Source organism: Solanum pennellii, chromosome 7 (assembly GCF_001406875.1).
Source record: "Solanum pennellii chromosome 7, SPENNV200".
NCBI lineage: Eukaryota > Viridiplantae > Streptophyta > Magnoliopsida > Solanales > Solanaceae > Solanum > Solanum pennellii.
In genome coordinates, this window is record NC_028643.1 from 71256760 (window position 1) to 71280720 (window position 23961).

General features: G+C 31.6%; 1 protein-coding gene across 1 annotated transcript; it reads left to right on the forward strand.

Annotated features, from left to right (window-relative positions):
• The first annotated feature begins 22071 nt into the window (after nucleotides 1-22071).
• On the forward strand, nucleotides 22072-23540 carry LOC107025388 (mitogen-activated protein kinase kinase kinase 18-like). The gene has a single exon (XM_015226178.2). The coding sequence runs from the start codon at nucleotides 22415-22417 to the stop codon at nucleotides 23420-23422; it is 1008 nt and encodes a 335-aa protein (XP_015081664.1). The 5' UTR covers nucleotides 22072-22414; the 3' UTR covers nucleotides 23423-23540.
• Nucleotides 23541-23961: the final 421 nt, after the last annotated feature.

Sequence of the window (23961 nt, forward strand, 5' to 3'; positions counted from 1 at the left end):
TTAATTTGTGAACCCCTAACAAAATTAATTGTCATTCTAAAAGAAATATAGAACTCCCAAAATCTTAATTATGGTTTCGCCTCTTCGGAGAGTACATGTATTAACAAAGTCGCACTAGTTGATATATTATTAAGTAAAATTGAGTTGCAAAATGTATTAACTAGAAGACATAATAGTGATTTGACTTTAACGAGAGGTTAAAAGAACAAATATGGAATAAATGTGTGAAAGAAGTTGCAACAAATTTCACCAAATGTAAATGAATTTCTCTTTGAATAAGTAACATTTAGGTTGGGTAGTGGAAAACTAAAAGCCAAAATCAATTTTTTTTTTAAATATCATTTAAATCTACCAAATCAAGCAGATATTAGAATATATATTATTTTCTTCAAATTTAATTTAATTGTTTTACTTTCATTTTTAATCTGTTTTTAAGTGTTTTTTTACAACTCTTTATCTTTAGTTTCCTTATGTTAATTTCAACATCAGAAAATATGTTGACACATTTTATAATTTCATTATCATTATAAGTTTGTGTCAAATAAAACACGAAATAATCCAACAACCATTTATTGACATACCATGCTTTCCCATCAAGGCGTGGTTTGTGAGTTAGCTAATGATTATGTGATAGTTAAGCTCAAGTCACGTGGCTCTTAACTTTAATATAAATTTAAGCACTTTAATTTGAATTGGTTAGTCTCCTTAATTATTTTCTTGATGAAAGAAGTTGGTTGAAAAAGAAATCATTCATTGAATAACAGGTATTTAACATATGTTGACATAATTAACAGTCCAATTTTTGGATCCTAAGTGTGCGATGTTATCAATATATAGCACATAGTCTTGTGACACATAGCGCAGTCTCTTTTTTTTTTGGCTTTATTGTGATAAAAATAGTTTTAACCGGTAATAAATATTCATATTAATAAAAAGTTTTAAAATCTTACTGACATTAATAATTGTCATTAGATCTGATACGTGATTTAGGATAATTTACAAAAAAGTGTTACTCCCTCCCCAACAAAAAAACATATCAGGGAAATTAAGTCATTATTAATTAATTGATAGTAATTCTTTTTGGTATAGTCTTGTTGTTGCCACGATTATCCTACTTTTATGGTTCTAAAATTTGATACTTCACCCATTGAAAAATCTTAATAACTTGAATGATTGGCCTCAATTTCCAATCTTATAATCTCTTTTGCCATTTTCTTTCTTTCCCAAACTCTAAAAATACCTCGTCCATATGTTCTTACTTGTCTAGACGTGGTATCACTACAACAAAAATAATTTCTAATGGTAATAAATAGTAACATATAAAAAAAGTGTTAATTGCTACTAAAAATACATATTTAGTGATAATTAAGAATTAATTATCGCTAATAATCATTTCTGATGTAATGTATATTCCTTAAAATAATAAATAAATTGACAATTTTACTAGTATATATTTTTTGATTCCGTAGTAAATTTAATATTTAAATTTATACATTAAAAAATAACTATACCTAATAATAAGGGCAAATTAGAAATGCATTAGAGAATCTTTTGACAGTCGGATCATTTCTTCTTAAATAAATAAACCTACAAAATCCTTCATCCACCCCACCCCCAAAGTAGCAAAGGGGTCATATTGATAAATTATGTCTTGTTTTAGATTATTTAAGTAAGATATAAAAATATTAAACTTTCAATCTTTTGGAAACCATATGAGCCTAAACCAAGTTGACAACACTTGTCACTTAGTAGTAAGCATGTCTAAACGTTTGTACGTAGATGGAAAATTAGGGAACAAAATAATTGAGATGAGTTGGTTAGCCTACCAATCGAAAATAATAGTACTAATAATAAATATGTATATATAAGATCACAAAAGATTCACATTCATACGTTTTGTGTTAAAAATAAGATTCGTTAATGTATAAACAGATTAACGAGGGTACGAAGTGAAATGAGCTAAAATACGAGTTATAATTCAATTTTCAATTGGTCTGAATCATCCTAGTACAGGGTCATGCTAAACTTTTTCTTTATATCGTTTTAATTTTATCAGATGTCTGCGAAGGAACATATCAATTATAATCCAATTTATTAAATTTATAATTATTTTATTTGTTCTTTTAAGAAAAAATCTTACTACCTAGCTAATAATTTATAAACGAATCGTACCAATTAGATAATTAAAAGAAATGAAAAAAAAAAACAATTTAAGAGAGGAAACATAGAGTATAGCACATATCTTATTGGATTATTTAGATTCATGTATAGTGGCAGTCGAACCATATTTGCTTTGTTGTTAGCCGACAAATTAATGTACATGTAATGCACTAATAAAAAAATAAAAACTTGTTAGTGGATGATTTAAGGTCGTTCCTTTTTCTATTACTACCTAGATAGGTTTGAAACTCTCCCATATTTTACAATACTAGATACACGATTTCATGTCAGTACGGAGTCCAATATTTCTTTGTCTCATATTGATTAGTTACTTTTTTTTTTATGATATTAAATAAATTATAAATAAGAAAATAACTTTACTGGTTCAATCTTTAAAAAATTTTGTGAAAATTTTACAAATAAATGTGACTTTCTAATAATAGTAAATATATACATATTGAATATCAAGAAAGTATGAAAAATATCTTCAAATTATGTGAAATTTAAAATATATGTTTGTTACTTATATTTGATCTAATTATGCTTCTACTGTTAATTTAATTTAATAGTGGTAATTTGCCTTTATTCATACCAAACCTAATATAGCATAACTTAGAAGAATAATTAGAATATTTTTTTAAATATGTACGAATTAAATTCTTTTTTATGAAATATTTTATAAATTACACTAGATAAGCCTCATGCGATAACTGGAGAATACTTTTTTCAAAATTTGAACAAGTGTAAAGTGGATTAAAAAATGACCAAGAGATGTCCACAACAAATCATGTCCACATACCATTATATTGCATCTTTTTTTGTTGGCCTTTTATCTTAGTTCTTATCTCTCCTTTTTCTTTTCGATGTGTTTACATTCACTAAACGACTAAATTTCAATCTTTTTTACTTGTAGTAGTCACTCTCCTCATTTTTCAATTGGAGTATTCTTCAACTATTCTTTCTGATAATACAAACTTTAGCAAACTGACGAATCGATCAAAATTAGATAATATATTTACTCTGTTTTTTTTAATTTGTTTGAATCAGAGTAACAGAGGAGTATGTAGTTGCAAACTTTATATAATAAGATGGAATTTCAAGTAATTCCAAACTAATTGGGTAGAGCTTAGGTGGCTTTTTTTTTTTTTGGGAGCTTTTACGCCATAGAGTTTGAAAAATGATTTAACAGGATTTACAACGTAGCAAAACATTGCATTTAATGAAGTTCATATAAATTTGATGTATTTAATCTTTCAATTTATTTAAAGTTGTTTGTATGGTTACATCAACATTTTAATATTAACCGTAGGGGTTAGGGAAGGTGTTAATAAATAAGTTATCTTTTAATGAGAATGGGTTGATGAATGAAAAATCAACAAAACTTTCTACTGAGTTCTTGAGAATATTCCACTTTTTGGTAGATATTGAATTCAATTGGAGTTTTAATTCATCGTCATTTGTTACATTTTTATCCTGTGATATTAGAGTTAATTTCATTATTTTCTGATTCCTTTTTAAATTATAAATTTTTTTTAAAATTTATAAAAGATTTTATCAAATATATCAATGGACCTCCAGATAAATAGCAGACATTTCAAGATAAATTTATCAGAAGGGAATGTGATATCCGGATACATCATTAGACTTCCGAATATATCATTAGACATTCGAATATATTTATGTTAGAGATGTTTGCAAGATGGGATGGATGTATCCTAAAGCCGGATAATGATGTATCATAGACGAGTGATGTATTCGAATTATTTAAAAAAATTTATATAATAGGAATTTTTTTGAAATTATGATAAAATAAGATGATAATTTAAGTAATTTTTAAAAAAATGTAAAACAAAAAGCGGAAAATTAATTATACTATAGCTTATAAGTATTTTTATTAATAATTTTAAGCGGATAAATCAATTACATCACTTAAAATGTTTTTCAATTCTTGTTACTTATTCATTACTTTATTCAACTAGCCTAAACATAGTCTTAATCTTTCAAATATAAACCGAGATAACTTAAAAAAAAAAAAAAGGTTAAATGGTTAATTAAGTGAATTAAAGACATGATAATTGCTTCTAATTAATGAGGTTATGTTATTTCGAAACGCAAGATTATCCCCTTCTCCAAGTAACGTGAGAAATTGTTTTTTCTTCATGCAAAAGGTTGAGTCTTTCCAAATCACTTCAAAACATTGAAAAAAAAAAGTTGTCTTTTTAGTAGTGATATTGAAATAATGTATATACATATATTACATTTTTACTCTTTTTACAGTGCATTAGATTATAGATTAGTTTACTTACTGATTAAGTTGGTTACTTAGTTAGTTAGGTTGGTTACTTAGTTAGTTAATTGACAGCTGTAGTTTGTTAGATAGTTTGTTAGATATTTTCCATATCATCTATTATAAATGTACACATACAGAAGGAATAAATCAGTTTTTCAGATCCTCACAAATAATGCTTTACAGTTCCTCTTTCTCTCTTCTTCATCCTTGATGTATCATCAGAAGAGAAGCAGCCATGGATGAGTCTCAAGCTTTCAATATAGCTTGAACATCCTATTTCAAAGTTTTGACATGGTATCAGAGCGAGGTTGATGTTTCTTCGTAATCAATCCTTCGTGCATTGTCGATCTGCAGATTGTGTGAGTTCCTTCATCTCGATTGAAAATCTCAAAGCTTCTTAATCTTCTGTTTTTTCTTCATCCAACTGTTTACGAATTGATAACTGCTGATGATGACTACCAATACCAATTCCAATGCTACTACTACCACCATTCCTCGAATTGATTCATCCAGTCCATTATACATGCATCCATCTGATAATCCGGGTGCAATGCTTGTATCAAATCTGTTTGATGGAATTGGTTACAGATCTTGGAGAAGAGGTGTACTGCGTTCTTTATCAGTAAAGAACAAACTTGGATTTATCAATGGCGAGTGTGAGAAGCCAGCCAGTAGTTCCCCAAATTTTCGTTTATGGGAAAGGTGTGACAATATAGTCACATCCTGGATTTTGAACTCTTTAGGCAAAGAGATTGCTGATAGTGTTGAATATGTGAATGATGCAGCTGAACTCTGGAGGGAGTTGGAAGATAGATATGATCAAACCAATGGTGCGAAGCTATATCAAATTCAAAAGGAAATCAATGATATGTCACAGGGAGTTTCTGACATTACTGGTTACTATACAAAAATGAAGAAATTGTGGGAAGAGTTGAGTAGTTTAAATGTGAAAACACAATGTAATTGTGCTTGTAGTTGTGGTGCAAAGGAGAGTATACACAAGGCAGAACAGGACAGGAGACTTATACAATTTTTAATGGGGTTAAATGAAGCATACACTGCAGTACGAGGCAGTATTTTGATGATGAATCCATTACCCTCCTTGCCACAAGCTTTTTCACTGCTTGTCCAAGATGAAAGACAAAGAGAGATTAAACCTGGTAATCAGTTAAGCATTGCCTCCACATCTCTTAATGCTGGTGTTTCAAGATTTAGGGGATATAATGCAAATAATGATACTGGTTCTAAATCAAATTATGATGGTGGAAGTGGTTTTAGAACCAATTATTCACCACAGGCTGGTCAATCTTCTCACAAATACAGAGTTATATGTGATTTCTGTAAGAAAGCAGGTCACATTAAAGAAAAGTGCTACAGGCTTCATGGTTACCCCCAAAACAATCAGAACTATCAGAATGAAAGGAACCAAAGGAACAACAACAATAATTCTGATTGGAAAAGTAAGAAAGTAGTACATGCTCAAGGACCTTCTGCAAGCATGTTGTCTACTGGAGATGATGATATGAGAAAGGAAAAACAACAGCTAAACACTTCTAAAGACCAGCAACAGCTGAGCATTTCTAAGGATCAGTATGCACAATTGGTGAACCTTGTACAACATTTTCATCCCACAAACATGGGAGAATCACCAGATAACAACATTGCCAATGGATCTGTAAACTTTGCAGGTGTTTTATCGAAAAAAAAATGGTTTTGAAAAAGAGTTTGTTTTATTTTAAGGATATTTTCGACTTTTAGGAGTCGCCACTTAATTTTGGGAAAATTAAGAAAACTTGCTTCTAAACAACTTAAACAGAAAAAATTGTTCTTGAAACATTTTTTAAGGGGTTCGGGATTCCTATTAGCGTCTTAGGAAGGTTTCAAACGAAAGCACTTAAGACGCTCCGTTTACTACGGTTTTCCGGCGATTAACTTATTTGACTATGTTTGTTTTAACTCTTGCGAATTTTTGTTTATTTAACTTATTAGAATTTTACTTAGGCGAATTTACAAGTTTTGAAACATTCATTGTTGTTTTAAGATTCCGTTGAAGTTAAACTTTTTAAACTTTGATTCCAAACGAACTAGTGAATTTTGAAACGTCTATCAAATTTATGTTCTAAGTTTGACATAGCGAAAGGCGTTCGATGGGAGGTTTGGAGTTTCTAACTCTAAAACTAACGACAATTGAGCAAATATGTAAGCGAATAGCAAAGAGAGAGCAAGAGAGAGAGAGAGAGAGATTTGGGTCCAACTTCGGTTCTGTTCGCCTTGACCGAATGTTGGACCCACCTGCTTTTGGGTTTTTAACCCGTTTTGTACCTGTCCTAATCTAAACATACAACATAAATATAGAAAGTAAAAAAAAAACGACAAGAGGGCTTATGCCCGTTACAAATAAAATACAAAAATATAAATATAAGTAAGATTCTTCCGATTCGCCTTCTTCAAACTCCTTCGATCTTCACGACACTTGATGGGTTGACTCAAAAGGGAATTATGAGTCTTTTGACTCTCCGTTAATGCAAAGGTGCGTGAGTTCATGACGGAACTCGAACGGATTTACATGCAAAACGACAAAAGGATTAGTATTTGCCGAACAAAGAGACAACCAATTAAGGAAAGCTATTAATGTCCAAAGTTTGACGTTCCCGAAACTTAGCCGTGAAATAAAATAATAACACACCCAGGAAAGACAATATCCCAAAAACACATATTATCTAAATTTGGAAAGAGACTTAATAATTAATTCCCTTATGCAAGTTAAATTAAATTATTACGAGAAATCCAACTGATGATAGAAAACGTAATACGCCACATTCGTGAGTAAAAGAAAAGTTCAATCCAATTTTATTATCCAAAATCTGGTCAGCAGAATTTATGGCAGCATATCCCAAGCAAAACCAACTTAGATGTTGTTTCAAAAAAATAAATAATAATAATAATAATAATAATAATAATAAAAAAACAACTAGGGGGGGGCTTGTAACGTTGCTTAAAACCACCTTGCAAACATTTTAAGAAAAATTTGGCAATAACATAAACGAGACTACAGCACTTCGCGAATTTGCAGAAAATGTTCAGATGTAGGGGAGAAAAGCCGAATGAAAAAAAAGTATTATGCTTGAAACTCGACTAATCCATACTTCGAATCGACATGAGAATAAATCACAAACACAAAATAAACAATGAATCATACTAACAACAGAAATCATAGCATCAGATGAACTTAGAAGAGGCAGGGAAGCACAAACCGACAGACTTCAGCAAACAGACCAACACAAACAAATCGCTAACATCCAAAATAGCCCTAACTAACAAAGGCTTTTAATAACAGAACCTATCATTGCTACAGCGATCAACAACGCATCAGAATCATCGAAAATCCATATGTCAACTCGCTTACATAAGAGAAGAGCAAACGAAGCAACACGAATGGTAAGTTGCGTTAAAACAAGCTGAACGTTACCTTTTGAAGAGCAGCGAACACTGGGACAGACGAGCGGGAGCGAAACGAACTTCCACACGAGAACCGCGAACAGGGCCTGAACACCAATCCGATGTTCCGTCGATGAACAGCAAGAACGAAAGAACTTTCCCAAGATTTGAACTGTTGTTCGTATGCGAACGCTACTCCCGAAAATCCAAGTATCTTTGTATTCGAGAATCAGAAACTGAAATATCTTGAAGGAAGATTGCCTTAACTCACGATTTTTCACTCCTCAAAATTCTCAACGCTCAAAAAATCTCCCCCTTTTCTTGAGGACGAAAGGGGTTTATATAGGGGGATATTAGGGTTTTCGGAAGAGGGAGGGCGGGAACGTGACTAGGCCCATTTGAATTCAAAATTTGAATCTCTCCCATTAATGGTGCAACATCTTTTCCTGAAGATTTCGCCCTTTTCGGAAATTGGAAAAAGGGAGGGGATGGCTAGGATTGCTCCCATCGTCCTTGAGGGGAGACGTGGATCGATCTCGCGCCTCAAGGACGAAGACGCAGGTCTGCTACAGCCGAATACAGGTCTGCCACAGCCGAAAGCAGGTCTGCTGCGAGGCGTACTGGCGAGGAGAGAGGGACGCGTGAGGGAGAGAGGCCGCGTGGGGAGACGAGAAACGCGACTGGGGCTGCTGGCCTTTCCGCGTTTTCTGGCGCAGCTCTCTTCTTTCTCATTTTTCTGGAAACGGGCATGGTGAGGGAAACGAGGAGGGGAGAGAGCGTGGGGAGAGACGCGGGTGAGAGAGGGGTTTTCCGTTTTTCTGGTGTTCTTCGTTTTCTGGGAATGGCGTGGGGGATTTGAGGGAGGAAGAGAGGGGAAAGGGGCTGGGTCGGAGCGGGTTTATCGGGTTGGGTTGAGGGATGGACGGGTCGAAACGTTGGGCTGGGTTGGGTAAAGATTTAAAGGGTTTGGGCTGAAATGGGTGTTGGGTTGAGGGGTTTTATTGGGTCGGAGGGGAATTGGGCCTGGGAATACTATTTTGGGTTGTCTTAAATTGGTGGGGGTAAAAGGAATTGGGCTTTTAATCTGAATATGAGAAGAGGGTAGAAAGGAGTGGGCCTGGAAATTTGGAATAAGGTAAGGATATACATATGTACATATATGTATATATGTATATATACATATATATGTATATATACATATATATTCGCAAGATTTAAAACTAATTAACTTAAGTAATTTGAAAAACTCGCGAAGCTCGATAACTAGTTTACCAACGTGGGTCAAAAATTGGGTGTCAACAGCAGGTATTGCAGCACGTTCTAACAGAATCTCTTCTATTGAATTTGGTAAATTGTCATGTAAGTGTTCAAAAGCAAGAANTAAAATTGACCGAACCAATTTTGACCAACCCCATTTATTTTCTAAAGGAAGGATTTGAGAAAGGGCTTAGGAATTATGGCCGGACCCTTGAAACGGGTTTCCTACATATCTCAGGCTATATGAGAACTCAGGCCACTTGTAGTTCGATAAGCTTGATTTACCGCGCGATTTGAAAGAAATAGAAGCCATCCCGACATCGAATTATGAAGGTGCCGAGATGCTCAAGAATAGAATTCGAGAGCGAATGTTGGAATACAGCCGAGTTTTCGACATTGAATTCGCCTACATATCCTTAAACCTCAGGAATCAGGCTGTTTGTAGTTCGACTCGATCGGTTGAAAAGGAAATCTATTATGCTAGATAACCTTTGGTTCTGGACAAATGACAAACTAACGAGTATGAAAAGGAGGCTTGCAACCTCTTAGCCATGAATGTGGAGCTCTTCACATCCATAGGTAAGAACTCACACGGACATAATTTCCAAAGCTCTTGGCGCATTGTCATTCAGATTGGAAACTTGCTTCCGATAAGTCGAAACTTCCAGATGCGAGACTGAAACTGACAGAACTTAAAGAAAAACCCGCATGCCTCGAGAGGGTGGTTCGATCGTGGTGGAAGTCGCTCCTCTGCTCGCGTCCTAAGAGTTTGACATTCCTCTTCGGACTGTGTCCCAGTTCGCTGCTAAGAAAAAGTTCCACGTTGTGCTGCATCCCTTTTGATGTCGTCCGCACCTGTGGTTTTTTGGAGAATTCATCCTTTTCGGATGCTCTCGACAAAGACTGAGACAAAACTCGTCAGCTTAAAAAAAATGCAATTAGGATGGGAGATAGTGTCTTTTACCATGTCGACACTTCACCGTTCTCCTCCATATTTGACGTCGACTCGATCGGTCTGACGTCCAGCGAATAAAGCTTATGCCTTGTGTTTCGCAGAATAATCTTCAATATACTCTATACTTGACGTTGAAATAGATAAATAAATGTTGATGCGATATTGATGTCTCTTTTGTCGTTATCTTTGATGCTCTTCTTGATGTTCACTTTTATAAGAAATAACAGAATGCAGTCGAGGCCAATGGATAAGCATTGCTCTTTCTTTATCCAAGTACGTCCTCTTGCGGGGCATGAATATCTTCCCGCGATACGTAAATTCCCGCGAGATATGAATCTTCTCGCGATGCATAACTTTCAGCGAAGAATAAAATCTTCTCGCGATGTGCAAATTTTGACGAGGCATGAATTCTTCTCGTCGTGCATAAATTTTGACGAGGCATGAAATCTTCCCGTCGTGCATAATTAATAACTCGCGATGCATGATTTTCGCGATGCATGATTTCCAACGAGGCATGGATTCTTCTCGTGATGCATAAATTCCAGCGAGGTATGAAGTCTTCTCGCGATGTATAAACTCAGCGAGGTATGAAGTCTTCTCGCGATGCATAAATTTTGACGAGGCATGAAATCTTCTCGTCGTGCATAATTAATGACTCGCGATGCATGATTTCCGCGATGCATGATTTTCAACGAGGCATGGATTCTTCTCGTGATGCATAAATTCCAGCGAGGTATGAAGTCTCCTCGCGATGTATAAATTTTGACGAGGCATGAAATCTTCTCGTCGTGCATAAGTAATGACTCGCGATGCATGATTCCGCGATGCATGATTCCGCTATGCATGATTTCCAGCGAGGCATAAATTCTTCTCGCGAGGTATGAAGTCTTCTCGCGATGCATAAATTTTGACGAGGCATGAAATCTTCTCGTCGTGNTCGTCTGCAAGTTGAGAAAGTCATTGTATGGTCTGAAACAGGCCAGCAGACAATGGTATGACAAGCTAGCTCAGGCTCTATATTCCAGGGGATATCAACACTCCTTGAATGATTATTCTCTTTTCTATAAAAAGTCAGATCACTCTGTTATCTTCATAGTAGTGTATGTTGATGATGTTCTTCTTACTGGAACTGATTTAGTTGAAATCCAACAGCTCAAGGCATTTTTACATGACAGCTTCAAAATCAAAGATCTAGGTAAATTGCATTACTTCTTGGGGTTGGAAGTATTATACAAAACTGATGGTATACTCATTTCTCAAAGAAAGTTTGTTCTTGAGTTACTCAAAGAGTATGACTGCATTACTTACAGCAGTTTTACTTCACCACTTGATCCAAATGTGAAACTACAGGCTAAAGAAGGGACTTTGTTACCAGATCCTACCTATTATAGGAAGCTGATTGGCAAGTTGAATTTTCTCACTAACACTAGACTTGATATTGCTTATAGTGTTCAACATCTTAGTCAATTTATGCAAGCTCCAAGAGAACCACATCTGAAAGCTGTTTTTCATCTACTAAGGTATCTCAAAAGTGATCCTACTTTGGGCCTCTTCATGTCTAATGATCCCTCCTATACCATCAGAGCTTTTTGCGACTCTGACTGGGCTTCATGTCCTGATTCTAGGAGGTCTGTTAGTGGTTACTTGGTTCTTCTTGGAAATTGCCCCATTAGCTGGAAATCTAAGAAACAGGAGACTGTCTCCTTGTCTTCAGCTGAGGCTGAATATAGGGCCATCCGGAAGGTTGTTGGTGAATTGGTATGGTTAGACAGACTTCTCAAGGAACTTACTGTCCCTTTTTCCACTCCTATTGCTGTCTATTGTGATAGCCAGTCAGCTTTACATATTGTAAAGAATCCAGTTTTTCATGAACGGACCAAGCATATTGAAGTAGATTGTCATTTTGTGAGAAATCAATTGAATGAAGGTCTCATTTCTTTACATCACACTCCTACTTCTGATCAACTTGCAGATGTCCTGACCAAAGCTCTCACTGGTGTTAAGCATGCAGCTGTTCTTGACAAGTTGGCAGTTCTTACACCCCTTCCAACTTAAGGGGGGGTATTGAAATAATGTATATACATATATTACATTTTTACTCTTTTTACAGTGCATTAGATTATAGATTAGTTTACTTACTGATTAAGTTGGTTACTTAGTTAGTTAGGTTGGTTACTTAGTTAGTTAATTGACAGCTGTAGTTTGTTAGATAGTTTGTTAGATATTTTCCATATCATCTATTATAAATGTACACATACAGAAGGAATAAATCAGTTTTTCAGATCCTCACAAATAATGCTTTACAGTTCCTCTTTCTCTCTTCTTCATCCTTGATGTATCATCAGAAGAGAAGCAGCCATGGATGAGTCTCAAGCTTTCAATATAGCTTGAACATCCTATTTCAAAGTTTTGACGAGTGATCCATACGTGGCTTCTAAATCAATCGTATGGAAATCTTTCAATGTGGCAAAATGTGGATTTCACAAACATACGATTCAATTTTCCAAAAGTTTCTCTTAGATATGACCTTTTAACTATTACTCTATGTCTTTTTAACTTAGAATTCTATCTTTTTCAAAGTAATTAATTAAGGGTATAGAGTGTAAAAATTTATCCTTTTTTGATATTTCAAAATAAACAAGTAAAAAAAAGTAATTAAAAAAATAAACAAGTAATTAAGAAGAGAAAAAATATTTTTGGACTTTTTAAAAATATGTCTCAACCAACTCCATGTTCTTTTCAAATTTAAATGTATATTCTTTTAGTTTTCTCTATGCCTTATATTTTACTATAAATAAAGTATTCCACGACTATATATATATATATAACCCCTTTACTTGAATACTACACGAAATGTCATGCGTAGATTGCGTGTGTATTATAAAAGGCACACACACTGTCCACGTACCATTGTATGTATAACTCTTCTATATCGGATTTCAAATTTTAAAAACGTATAATATTTTAAAATAAAAATGGGGTTAGATTAAAAAAAAGAAATTGAAAGAGAATTACAAGGTAGAAATTGAGTTTTTATCAATAAAGTAAAGTTCAGATAGTCAATCAATTAATGAGCTATTGACATTTTTCGTAAAACATACAAATTTTTAAATGACATAATATACAATTTTTTATATATATATTTGACTTCATACATGCTCTCTCATGTATGAAGGCGTGTGGCTTTTGAGTTGGGTGATGAATATGAGTGATTATTTAAGTTTAAATCACGTGGCTATTTTATAAAATACAAATTTAGGCACTTTAATTTGAATTGATTAATATCCTTAATTAGATCTAGTTGAAATCATTCATCCAGCAGTGTGTAATAATTATGTGATTAATAGTTTAATTTTAGATCAAAAGTGAATTCTCTCTACCATTATATTTGTGATGTTATTAATATTAAGTATAATAGCCTTGTGACACATTGCACCGTCCTTTTGAAAAAACTTAGCCGCCTTTGGCAAGAATAAAAGATCAAATAAAGATGGGTTGGTAGTTACGTTGTTTGCCATAATTAATTTGGATAAAATTTACTATTTATGTCAAATTAATAAATGCACTATAAAGCTCATTTGAAGGTAAAATTTTTAAAATAATGTTTTCTATATTCAAGATTCAAACTGAATATTTCTAATTAAATATATAATAATCTCATCAATATATCACGATTTAAATTTATATATGGATGTTACTTTTGTCCAATTACAATATGTTATAAGTAGTGAAACTGCATTAATTATTATTAGGAAAAAATAATGTAGCTAGGTACCTAAACCAAGTTGACAAGACTTGGTAGTAAGCATGTCTAAACATTGTGGAGGGTAACCTTGTGACATGTCAACTGAAGATGCTATATAGGTTTTTGAAAATAGGGAACAAGATAATTGGGGATGAGTTGGTTTGTTAACCTGCCAATTCATGTCGTACATGTCGATATTGTTATTTTTGTTTCTCATTTCGTGTATGATATTTACATTGAAAGTCTGACTGAATCTAAATCGCATACTGCAATTCCTATATGGAGGGGTGGTTCATACAACAACAAAAAAATTTACTCTACAACTCAAAACTTCTGATTAAAAAATAAAATAGTTTTACTGTTGAATCACAGTCCACTTTGAAACGAGTGGATATTGTACTTGGATGAAATTTCAGAATGAAGAAATTTTGTCAAATCAAAAGGGGATACATCCACTAATAGTAGACAAGCAGATAAATGTATACAATTAGACATATCTTGTTGGATCATTCACATTCATGTGTAGTGGGTGTCTAATTAACCACATTTGCTTTGCTATTAGCAGACAAATGTACAATGTATATGTAAATAATAATCCAATTAAAAAAAAAATGTTAGTGTGGATGATTTAAGGATGTTCCTTATTCTCTTGTGCCAAACAAAAAAAAAGTTTTTTTTAGTGGATAATAATATCTTAATAAAATACTCCCTTTGATTTGAAGTACGGAATCAAATTATTTAATGTTCGATTGATATTAATTTAAATATCAAATTTTTATTTTATATTTAAATAAAATTTACATATTCTATAGTATAAGCAAATGAGTGGTTGCTAGCTGGAATATTCTTCCCAATATTAGCATCTCAATCCGTCCATTTATTAGCTTAATTCATTTCAACTCAATTCGTTAAAAAATAGATTGATATATAATTCAAATTGGCTCGTAAAAAATCTTGTCACATTCTAATTTTATTTTATTTTATTTTTCAATTTGATATGGTGTATATAGCCATAATAGAGAAAAGAACATGTTTTTATCAGGTACAAATAAAATAATTAAGTTTAGTAATAATTGAATTGAATTGGACCTTCACCCGTAATTTAGTCCACTACATAACCTATTTTGATCCAATACATTTTAAACAAAATAAATTCAAATTAAATTAAATCTTGACACCATTATTATCTCAAACTCATTATATTAAATTTGACCCAATTCCCAACTTATCACCCCTAACATTTGTATATATGAACGACAATATATTAGTTAGTGGAGTAAGAATATTTGTATAATTATATATGGACCAAGACAAACCAATTCATGCGTGTCATGCAATTAGAGGTCAATGGTTTTATTAATTAATTGGCTAAATCGTATTGCATTTCACATCCCTTCCTCGGCCTTTAAACTTCTAAAAATGAAAATATAATATTACCTACATATATATTGACATTTTTTAAAAATAAATAAATAAATTATATTACTAGTCAGAGTAAAGTGTCTAAAGGCTTTTTATTATAATAAAATTCTCACTAAGTTTCATGAACAATCCTTTGGGGGATTGAATTTTTTTTATAGTGGAAATGCCATAAAGCGCGACCCAAGATCCATGATACGAAAATTAAAATCAGAATACCCATCCTGCATATCCATCATCCGCCGATTAAAGTAATGGCCAAGGTTTCTATGTAAATAAATGACAAATACGATCCAAGTAATAAATGCCCAAGTTTCTTTTGAATCCCAATTCAATCTTAATGAAGTAACAAATATTATTATTTTAATACATAACTTGTCTTATTTTATATGACTATTTTTGCAATTATTATTAAGCAACGTGATATATAAGAATTTCTTTTTAGTTTATATGTATAAAACGATTTAACTCATTAGAGATTAGTGAATAAAATAAGAAAAAGATGTTGAATGATAAATAATCAAACATGCAAGCAACACGCAAATTTATATGACGGAACGTGAAAGCAAACATTCATAATTATGATACATAAATAGTTGAATAAAATGGCTCTAAAAGTTTTTTAAAAAACAATTAAAAAAGAACTTCCATTGGTAGATTTGATAGTCCAACGCCAACCCCAATCTTCATATACAAAAAAATAATAATAATAAAAAATGGTCCCATAAAGATTAGCATCTCTAAGATTTTATTTATTGGGCCAATAAATAATATTTCCATGATAGTAGGGATAGTAAAATAGCATAGGGAAAAGAAGGATTTGAAAAATGGTCTTCGTGAAATTTGATTCAAGTGAATTAAAAAGCTGTTTGAACTGAATTAAGTGAGTAAAAAATAAATTGAAATTATAAATGAGTGAATTATTATTTGATCACAAATTATTTGAGTTGAAATGAGCTAAACACGAATCAAAATACACTCCACCTATTCTTATTAAGTCTTAATTTTTCGATTGTTCTTTAATTTTTAGTATCTAAGATTGTTACTTTTTTTCTTTGTATGACTATATATACGGATCGATTAACATAGTAAATAATAATGATTTAAAAAAATTGACAAGATTTTTCATAAGTTAGTTTGATCGACATATTATTCAATTTTTGAAGAATGATCTAATAAATTAACGGGTTAATAACTTATCTAAGCTTGAACAAACTGAACGAGTTATAATTTTCTTGGGTTAATTTAGTCACCTCTATTAGCTTGTAGGTCCCATCATATTTGACAAATATTTCTGTTAGAATTTGAATTTGAAAGATAAATTGATGCTACACTTATGGCAACCTAATGACACTAGCTTAAAAGAATAAAACTTTCATGACTCAAAGATTTGGTAATCAATATAATACTAAAAGTAAAAAAATATGTGATTGGAGGGGTATAAGCTTAGTTTGCTTGCACATTATGTAACTAATTCCACCTAATGGCCCTATTAAGTTTATAGTGTAAAAACGGCTGTTTATTTGGTGCAATAATTAGTTGCAACTTTATAATCGTTCACTTATATAGTTTGAATTGAAAATATTGCACCATCACCAATTGACAAAGCATAAGCAACTTGCTTATATTTATATTTATTTGAGTCGAGTGTCTTTTGAAAAAAATTTATTCGTCTTCGTAAGATGTGGTTAAGTTTTGCGAATATATCATTCTTCTTAAATTTGTTTATGAATTGTACTGAGTATCTTATTATTGTTTTTTGACAATATGAATTAAAGAAAAAATTATACTAAATATATTATAATTGTTGTTTGGCAATCTGAATTAAAGAAATTTTTTTAATATTAGGCGATTTCTTAATAATTACTAAATAACATTTATTTTTGAAAAGAAAATTTTGATATATTTAGAGATCAATCATTTGAAAATATATCTCAGCTCTCAATTAAGTTGAGATTTTGAATCTCTTACATAATTTCCTCATGCCTTTTCTTGTCAAAGGAATAATGATCATGCATTGTTTCTAGAGAGATAGTAAATCCTTCAAAAATCCAAAAATTTCATCACAAAATTAACAGAAAGTGAAAAATTTCAACCAGCAACATAATTATGGATCATCATTAGAATTTTGGATAACATTATACAAATAATATATACATCTTCTATCTTCATTTATATAAGTTACTTTTTTTTAGTCGGTTCCAACAAAAATAATATTTTTATATATTTTAGTAAAAATTTAACTTTTATTCATATAAATATCTATCACAAATTTCAAACTTTCTTTTTTAAATTTTGCGTCAAGTCAAATTAAATTCATGTATAATAGAGAGTACTTTTAATTTATGTGTTAGATAAGAGTACCATTTTGTTTATATGTATACAATGTACACCATTACCCCCTCCTAATTTTATTTTCCTCACACAATAACAACTTTTTGTTGTATTCGTATGATGTATAGGGCTTAAATTCAAGCTAATAGTTATTAATTTTGTATTAAGATAGATTATCTACGTTATACTAACCCTTAAGACGTGATCCTTCCCCCAACCTTGCGCGTAAATGTATAATACTTTATATACGTGACTTTCTTTTTTTCTCACATCTGATAAAAGGTGGATAAGAAATTAAGAATGTCAAACATTTGTCAAATAATTCAAAGTCCATCAAAAGGAAAAATATACCTAATAAGAAAAAGTATTACTTAAGAAAAAAGAACAAACATTGTTTGTGCACCTAATCACGATTTCATAATCCAATTCAATCTACCAATGTACAACTTCCACAGTCTACAAAACATTTGTTGACAAAATAAACAAATATAATTTTGCCACTGGTAATTAAGTTGTCAATTTATAGGTTTGCCAAATAATAGTGCTGTTAGAGTTGCACACAAACGGTTTATAACCCCAAATATTATTGCCACGTGTTGAATTATTGTCCACCTACAAAGGGGAAATCTAAGACAAGACCACGTTAAAAATCGTTCAGAATAAGTTATTTCGAAATTAATTATATTAAAATAAACTATATCTTAAGATAAGTTTGTATATCACGTATATGAAGATAATTTATCTTATCAGACACAGAACAGCCTAACAAAAATAAGATAAAATTATCATATATTTTAATTTTCATGTATACTTCGATTATTATACCTTATACCTAATCCAAATACCTTAAAGTTAGTACGTTTTGCTCCTTACAAAATATGGAAATTAAATATGAGAAGTTGTAGTAGACATGATATATACGAAAGCAAAAGTAAATATAATTGGAATGTGTAAACAAGGAGTCCGGAGCCTAAAGGGTATAAAATGTTAATAAAAATTTCAAAATGATATATGAATATTTAACATTTTATACCCTTTATAGGCTCCAGACTCTGTAAACAAGTACATGGGTACATGCCCAACTTCTAGCTGTCCTTGTGACGAAAAGCCAACAAATTTATTTACTCTATATACTTAGTTAATGCATATGCTTCATTCTACAAAATAAATAAAATAACAACACAAACAAATTAATTATCCAACTAATAATCCACAGTTGGCATAAGATTATGATTTTTTCAAATCAATTAGAAAGATTTTTTCCTATATGCCTATCTCTATCGACTAGCTAGCAACAGAAATTAAGAGGGACGTTATGTAAGCCAACAAACATTATTTTAATCCACATAACAACCACTTGTCCTCCAACTAGCTACACAAAACATTTAAAATGAGTTGTGTTTTTGTTGTACACTTGATATTCGATATTTGTATTCAAATTCAATAATTTTAAATTGTACACCTATTATTTAATATTTGTATTGAAGTTCAACAATTTTAAATTTATATTCGCATCGGTATAGGGTTGCTTTGTGGAGAAATGCTCTTTACCAAAGATCTTTCGTATGACTCTAATCACTTCAATCACTGCACCATATCAATAAAATAAGTTTTATATATATATGTGTGTGGTAGTCCTGCTAAATCCTAAGATTCCCAACATCCTACCGTGTATATATTTGTGAGTTCAAATGTCACCCTCGACAAAATTTAAAGAGTTGAAAACATGTCACTCAATTTACAGTATCGGTTATAAAAGTCATTCAATTTGTCGGCTTTTACAAGCTATTTAACTTTGTCAAGTTAATTTTCGTGGTTACCTTCTTTTCTTAGTAAATTTACCTGGTCATTTAGTCAGAAGTACAATTTATGAAACTTACTCAATGACGTGAGTAATTTTTTTAAGTGTAAATTTTGAGTTCAGCAAACGTAAAAAATTATATTTATATGTTATAGTTATAGTTTGTATAATTGTGAGCATCAGATTTGTATAAATTACAGGCAAACATTCGTTTATATAAAAATGTTGAGATTGTATATGTACATCAGTTAAATAATTGTATATATATAACTAATATGTTATATATCAATGATTGTGTTTGTATATCTGCATAAAATTTGAATTTGTATATAACTGAATCGAAATAAAAATCAAATTTATACATTTGGGTTTGAATAAAATGAGAGTGACGAGTGAGATCATGAAAAGTGACGAGCGAGATTCTGTAGAGAGAGACGAATGACAAGTGTTTCGCTACTTTCTACGTGAAATTGTGGTTATATCATTTAATTTAAATTAATAATTTGCTATCTTATACTAGTTTTCCTTTTCTAAAAACATATTTAGAAAATCAAAATCAATATTATATAAATGTGCATAAGCTGAAATTTTAAACCAATAGCAAAGTTAATTTCTTTCATATATTACAGCGGCAATTTCGGACCCTTTTATGCCAATACTTTATAAATAAAACTTGAATTCAATGAAAGAGGAGTGATTTTATAATCTTATTACGAAAAAGTACAATTGTCAATTCGTTTTTCTATTTTCGTAAGATGCAGGTCATTACTTCGTTTTTTAATATGTTTTTCAAACTTAATTTTAGCATAATGTTGACTGTAGGTAGCTAGATAAATCATTTCAGATCCATAATTATGAATTGTTAATTTCATAATTTATATAAACACCTGTCACTAGATAGATGATTTATCCTATCAATTCAAGTTTCCTCATTAAATTTACAATTATGCAGCTTAACCACTTCAAATTAAAGTGCTTCATTTGATATTATTATGTTAGTAATATGCTAATTACACAAGTGATTTGAGCTGAAACGACATCTCACACATCGTCCATTTCGTCAATATATTCCATATAATTTAATTCATAATTAAATCAAACATTATATTTAAATTAATAATACAGTGCACTACAACAATAACAATCATCTCAATTAAAGAAAATACTATAATAGATTAATCAATTTTGAGGCATTTAATCAAATAAATATTACCCGTATTGAATCACAACTCATAAGTCATGATGCCCAAGTGATGAGGTAATCTTTTGATTTTTGGTTTTTACTTGACAACTAAAACCTCACTTATTAATGTTCTTTTAAGAGTCAAATACTTTACTTTTTGGTGAAATTTGTTGCAACTTCTTTTACACCCTTTGTCTTGTTTTATTCTTTTTAACTTCTTTATTCATACATCTACTGAGGAATGGACTTTTTACACTATGGAATATAAGTTCTTCATTTGAGTAATGCTCTCTTCCGTCTCAAATTAATTATCATATTTCTTTTTTAAAAAATAAACTTATTTTTTAAATTAAATTTGCATTATTTTAATGTATTTAAGATTCAGATAATCAAATAACTATGCGATAAATATTACAAATTGCAAATTTTCATTATATTGTATGTTTTTAATCAAAAAAAAATGTTTAAATATTAGTTATATAATTAGTATAATGTGACTCTCGAAAAGAGAAACATAACAATTAATATCATGAGAGAAGGAAGTATATATAAGATAAGTTTTTTATTTTTGTCTAGCTCTCCCTTGATTCCAAAATAAGTGTCACTTTAATTTATTCCACTGTCGCAAAATAATAAACAGAAGTATTAAATGTTTCTTTAGAATTGATCACTATCAAGAAGATACAACTTTTAATACAAAATTACAGCTGAAACAATTATTATTTCTAGTTTGAATTTTTAAAACAATAATTATTTTAGGATAATTTTTTTTTCCAAAGTGATACTTATTTTGAGACGAAGAAAGTATTTATTTAATATTATGTGTTAGAAAGGTGTGTATGCTTCAAGTACAAAATTGTTACTAGTAAATGTCGGCATTTGATGGAATCTTGTTGAAATTTGAGGTATGATTTGTGCACCTTTAATTCAAAACCATTTTTTTTTTAAAAAAAAAAAAGTTTGCCACATTGGAGGATTATAAGAGACTTTATTTAGAAGTTAAGAACCACTACTAGTAATAGGCCACTGTTCAGAAAATTGTTTAAACCTCAAGTAAGATTCCAAGTATGATTCTTACTTTAACATGATGAGAAAGCAATTTTTTGTGTTATTCCAGAAGGTCATCATGGCTTTTAAAAATAGTTATCTCATTTCAACGGTAATAACATATTCAATATAGTTTTACGAGTGAAATTTGAAAAGAAGTAAAATCTATACGGATTTTATGCTTAACTTTGTTGAGCAGAGAAACTGTTTCCCACAGTTGGTCAATAATCTGTTTTCTCATTTCATATGTGTCTCTAAACTATCTTTAAGATATTTTTATTTTGATTGACCTTATACTTGTCTCCTTGTAAGATGTTTAAATTAAAATTTTAAAAGTTTTTAGTGGATAAACTCCATTTGTATCCATTGTCCATCAAAAAAGGTAAAATACAAAAGAATTCAATAGAGTCCATTTTGTTACTCTATAGATGTGAATAAAACAACAAACTCACAAATACCTATCCAATTCCATCTAACCCCTATCCAACTTCTTTTCTTAAAAAGATAAACTAAACTATTAAGTTGACAATAGCTCGCCACATGTCGACATCCCAGTTGGCCAAGTCATGTCACTTCTCCAGCCTACTCAAACTGCCGTATGGCCACAAGCATTTTGCCACATTGTTAAATAATTTAAAGAGAAAAAGTAAGGCTAACTATGCTCCACCAACACAAAATTAGTATATATTATATATGCTATCTTTGTTCTGTTGCACCTTCTAACAAACCAAAAGCACTTTTTTCTAAATTCTCATACTTCTAAATATCAAATTTCTTCTTTTCAAATGGATTGGATCAGAGGCCATACCGTAGGCCACGGCTCGTCTGCTGCGGTCTCGGTTGCCAAATCAATTTTGTCAGGTGATGTTTTTGCTGTTAAGTCAGTGGAGCTATCAAAGTCACAGTTATTGCAAAAGGAGCAGAAAATTCTGTCCGAATTGAGCTCCCCTTATGTAGTTAGGTACAAGGGGTATGATGTTACCAAAGAGAAGGATAAACTCATGTTTAATCTTAGGATGGAGTATATGCCGGACGGTACGCTTTCCGATGAAATTCGAAAACAGGGTGGCCGGATTAACGAACCATTGATCGGGTATTATACGAAGCAAATTGTACAAGGATTAGAGTACTTACATTCAAGAGGCGTAGCACACTGTGACGTAAAGGGGCAAAACATTTTGTTAGGTGAATCCGGTGCCAAAATTGCTGATTTTGGATGTGCCAGGTGGATTGATCCGGCGGAGAGGGGCGGTGATGCAGAGGCAATTGGAGGAACGCCGATGTTCATGGCACCAGAGGTGGCGCGTGGGGAAGACCAGGGGTGTCCAGCAGATATATGGGAATTGGGATGTACAATTATTGAAATGGCAACCGGTGGATCGCCATGGAATAATGTGACAAATGCAGCTTCATTACTTTACAAAATAGCATTTTCAGAGCAATCCCCTGAAATCCCTAAATTCCTCTCTTTACAAGCAAGGGATTTCTTAAGCAAATGCTTGAAAAGAGATCCGATAGAAAGATGGACGGCTAAACAACTACTCAAACATCCATTTCTAGAGGAATCTAATTTGAATTGTACATCAATTCAACATTTCGCAACGAGCTCCCCAACAAGCATTCTTGATCAAGACATATGGAATTCAGTAGAGGAATCAGAAACTACGATATTACGAACAATTAGCTCTCCACTGCAAAGGGTAAGAGAATTGGGTTCGAATTCGAGTGAATTAGAGCGGATATGGAATGATGATGAGAGATGGATCACAATTAGAAGCAGCAGTAGTGAATGAGTAGCTACTACTACACAACATACTGCTGTTGTTTTTTTTTTATATAGAAATATAATGTAATCTAACTCATCCTCAAAATATAACTATTCAAAATTATATAAAGAAATAATTCATTTCATTCCGCCGCGTAGAGTCTTTTTTCATTCTGTCATTTCTCTTTTGTTCTGATCTTGATGATTAATGAAATACGAAAATAATGGGGAGTTTTAATAGGAACGTGAAAGCAAATAATTTTAACAATTTGTCAATTAATTCAATTGAGGAAAGCATCTTTTAAAACCACACAAAACAAAACAATTTTATTGGATACACATAGATTTGGTGGTCCGACGCGCGCCCCCAACCCCATACCTTCAAAGAAAAATAAGTGGTCCCATAAAGTATGTTATAAGAATTTTGGGGTAAATAAAAATTATAAGAAAAGATATGAATATAAATGATACGTAGTATTATTTTTAAATGGAAGGAATATTATTTCTTTCAACAAGGAAAAGTAAGGTGCATCTTTTTTATAATAAATGTGAATAAAAAGGAATAAG

Excerpts from the sequence above, each read along its gene's own strand:
- LOC107025388 (XM_015226178.2), top strand. The coding sequence starts at position 22,415 with ATGGATTGGATCAGAGGCCATACCGTAGGCCACGGCTCGTCTGCTGCG.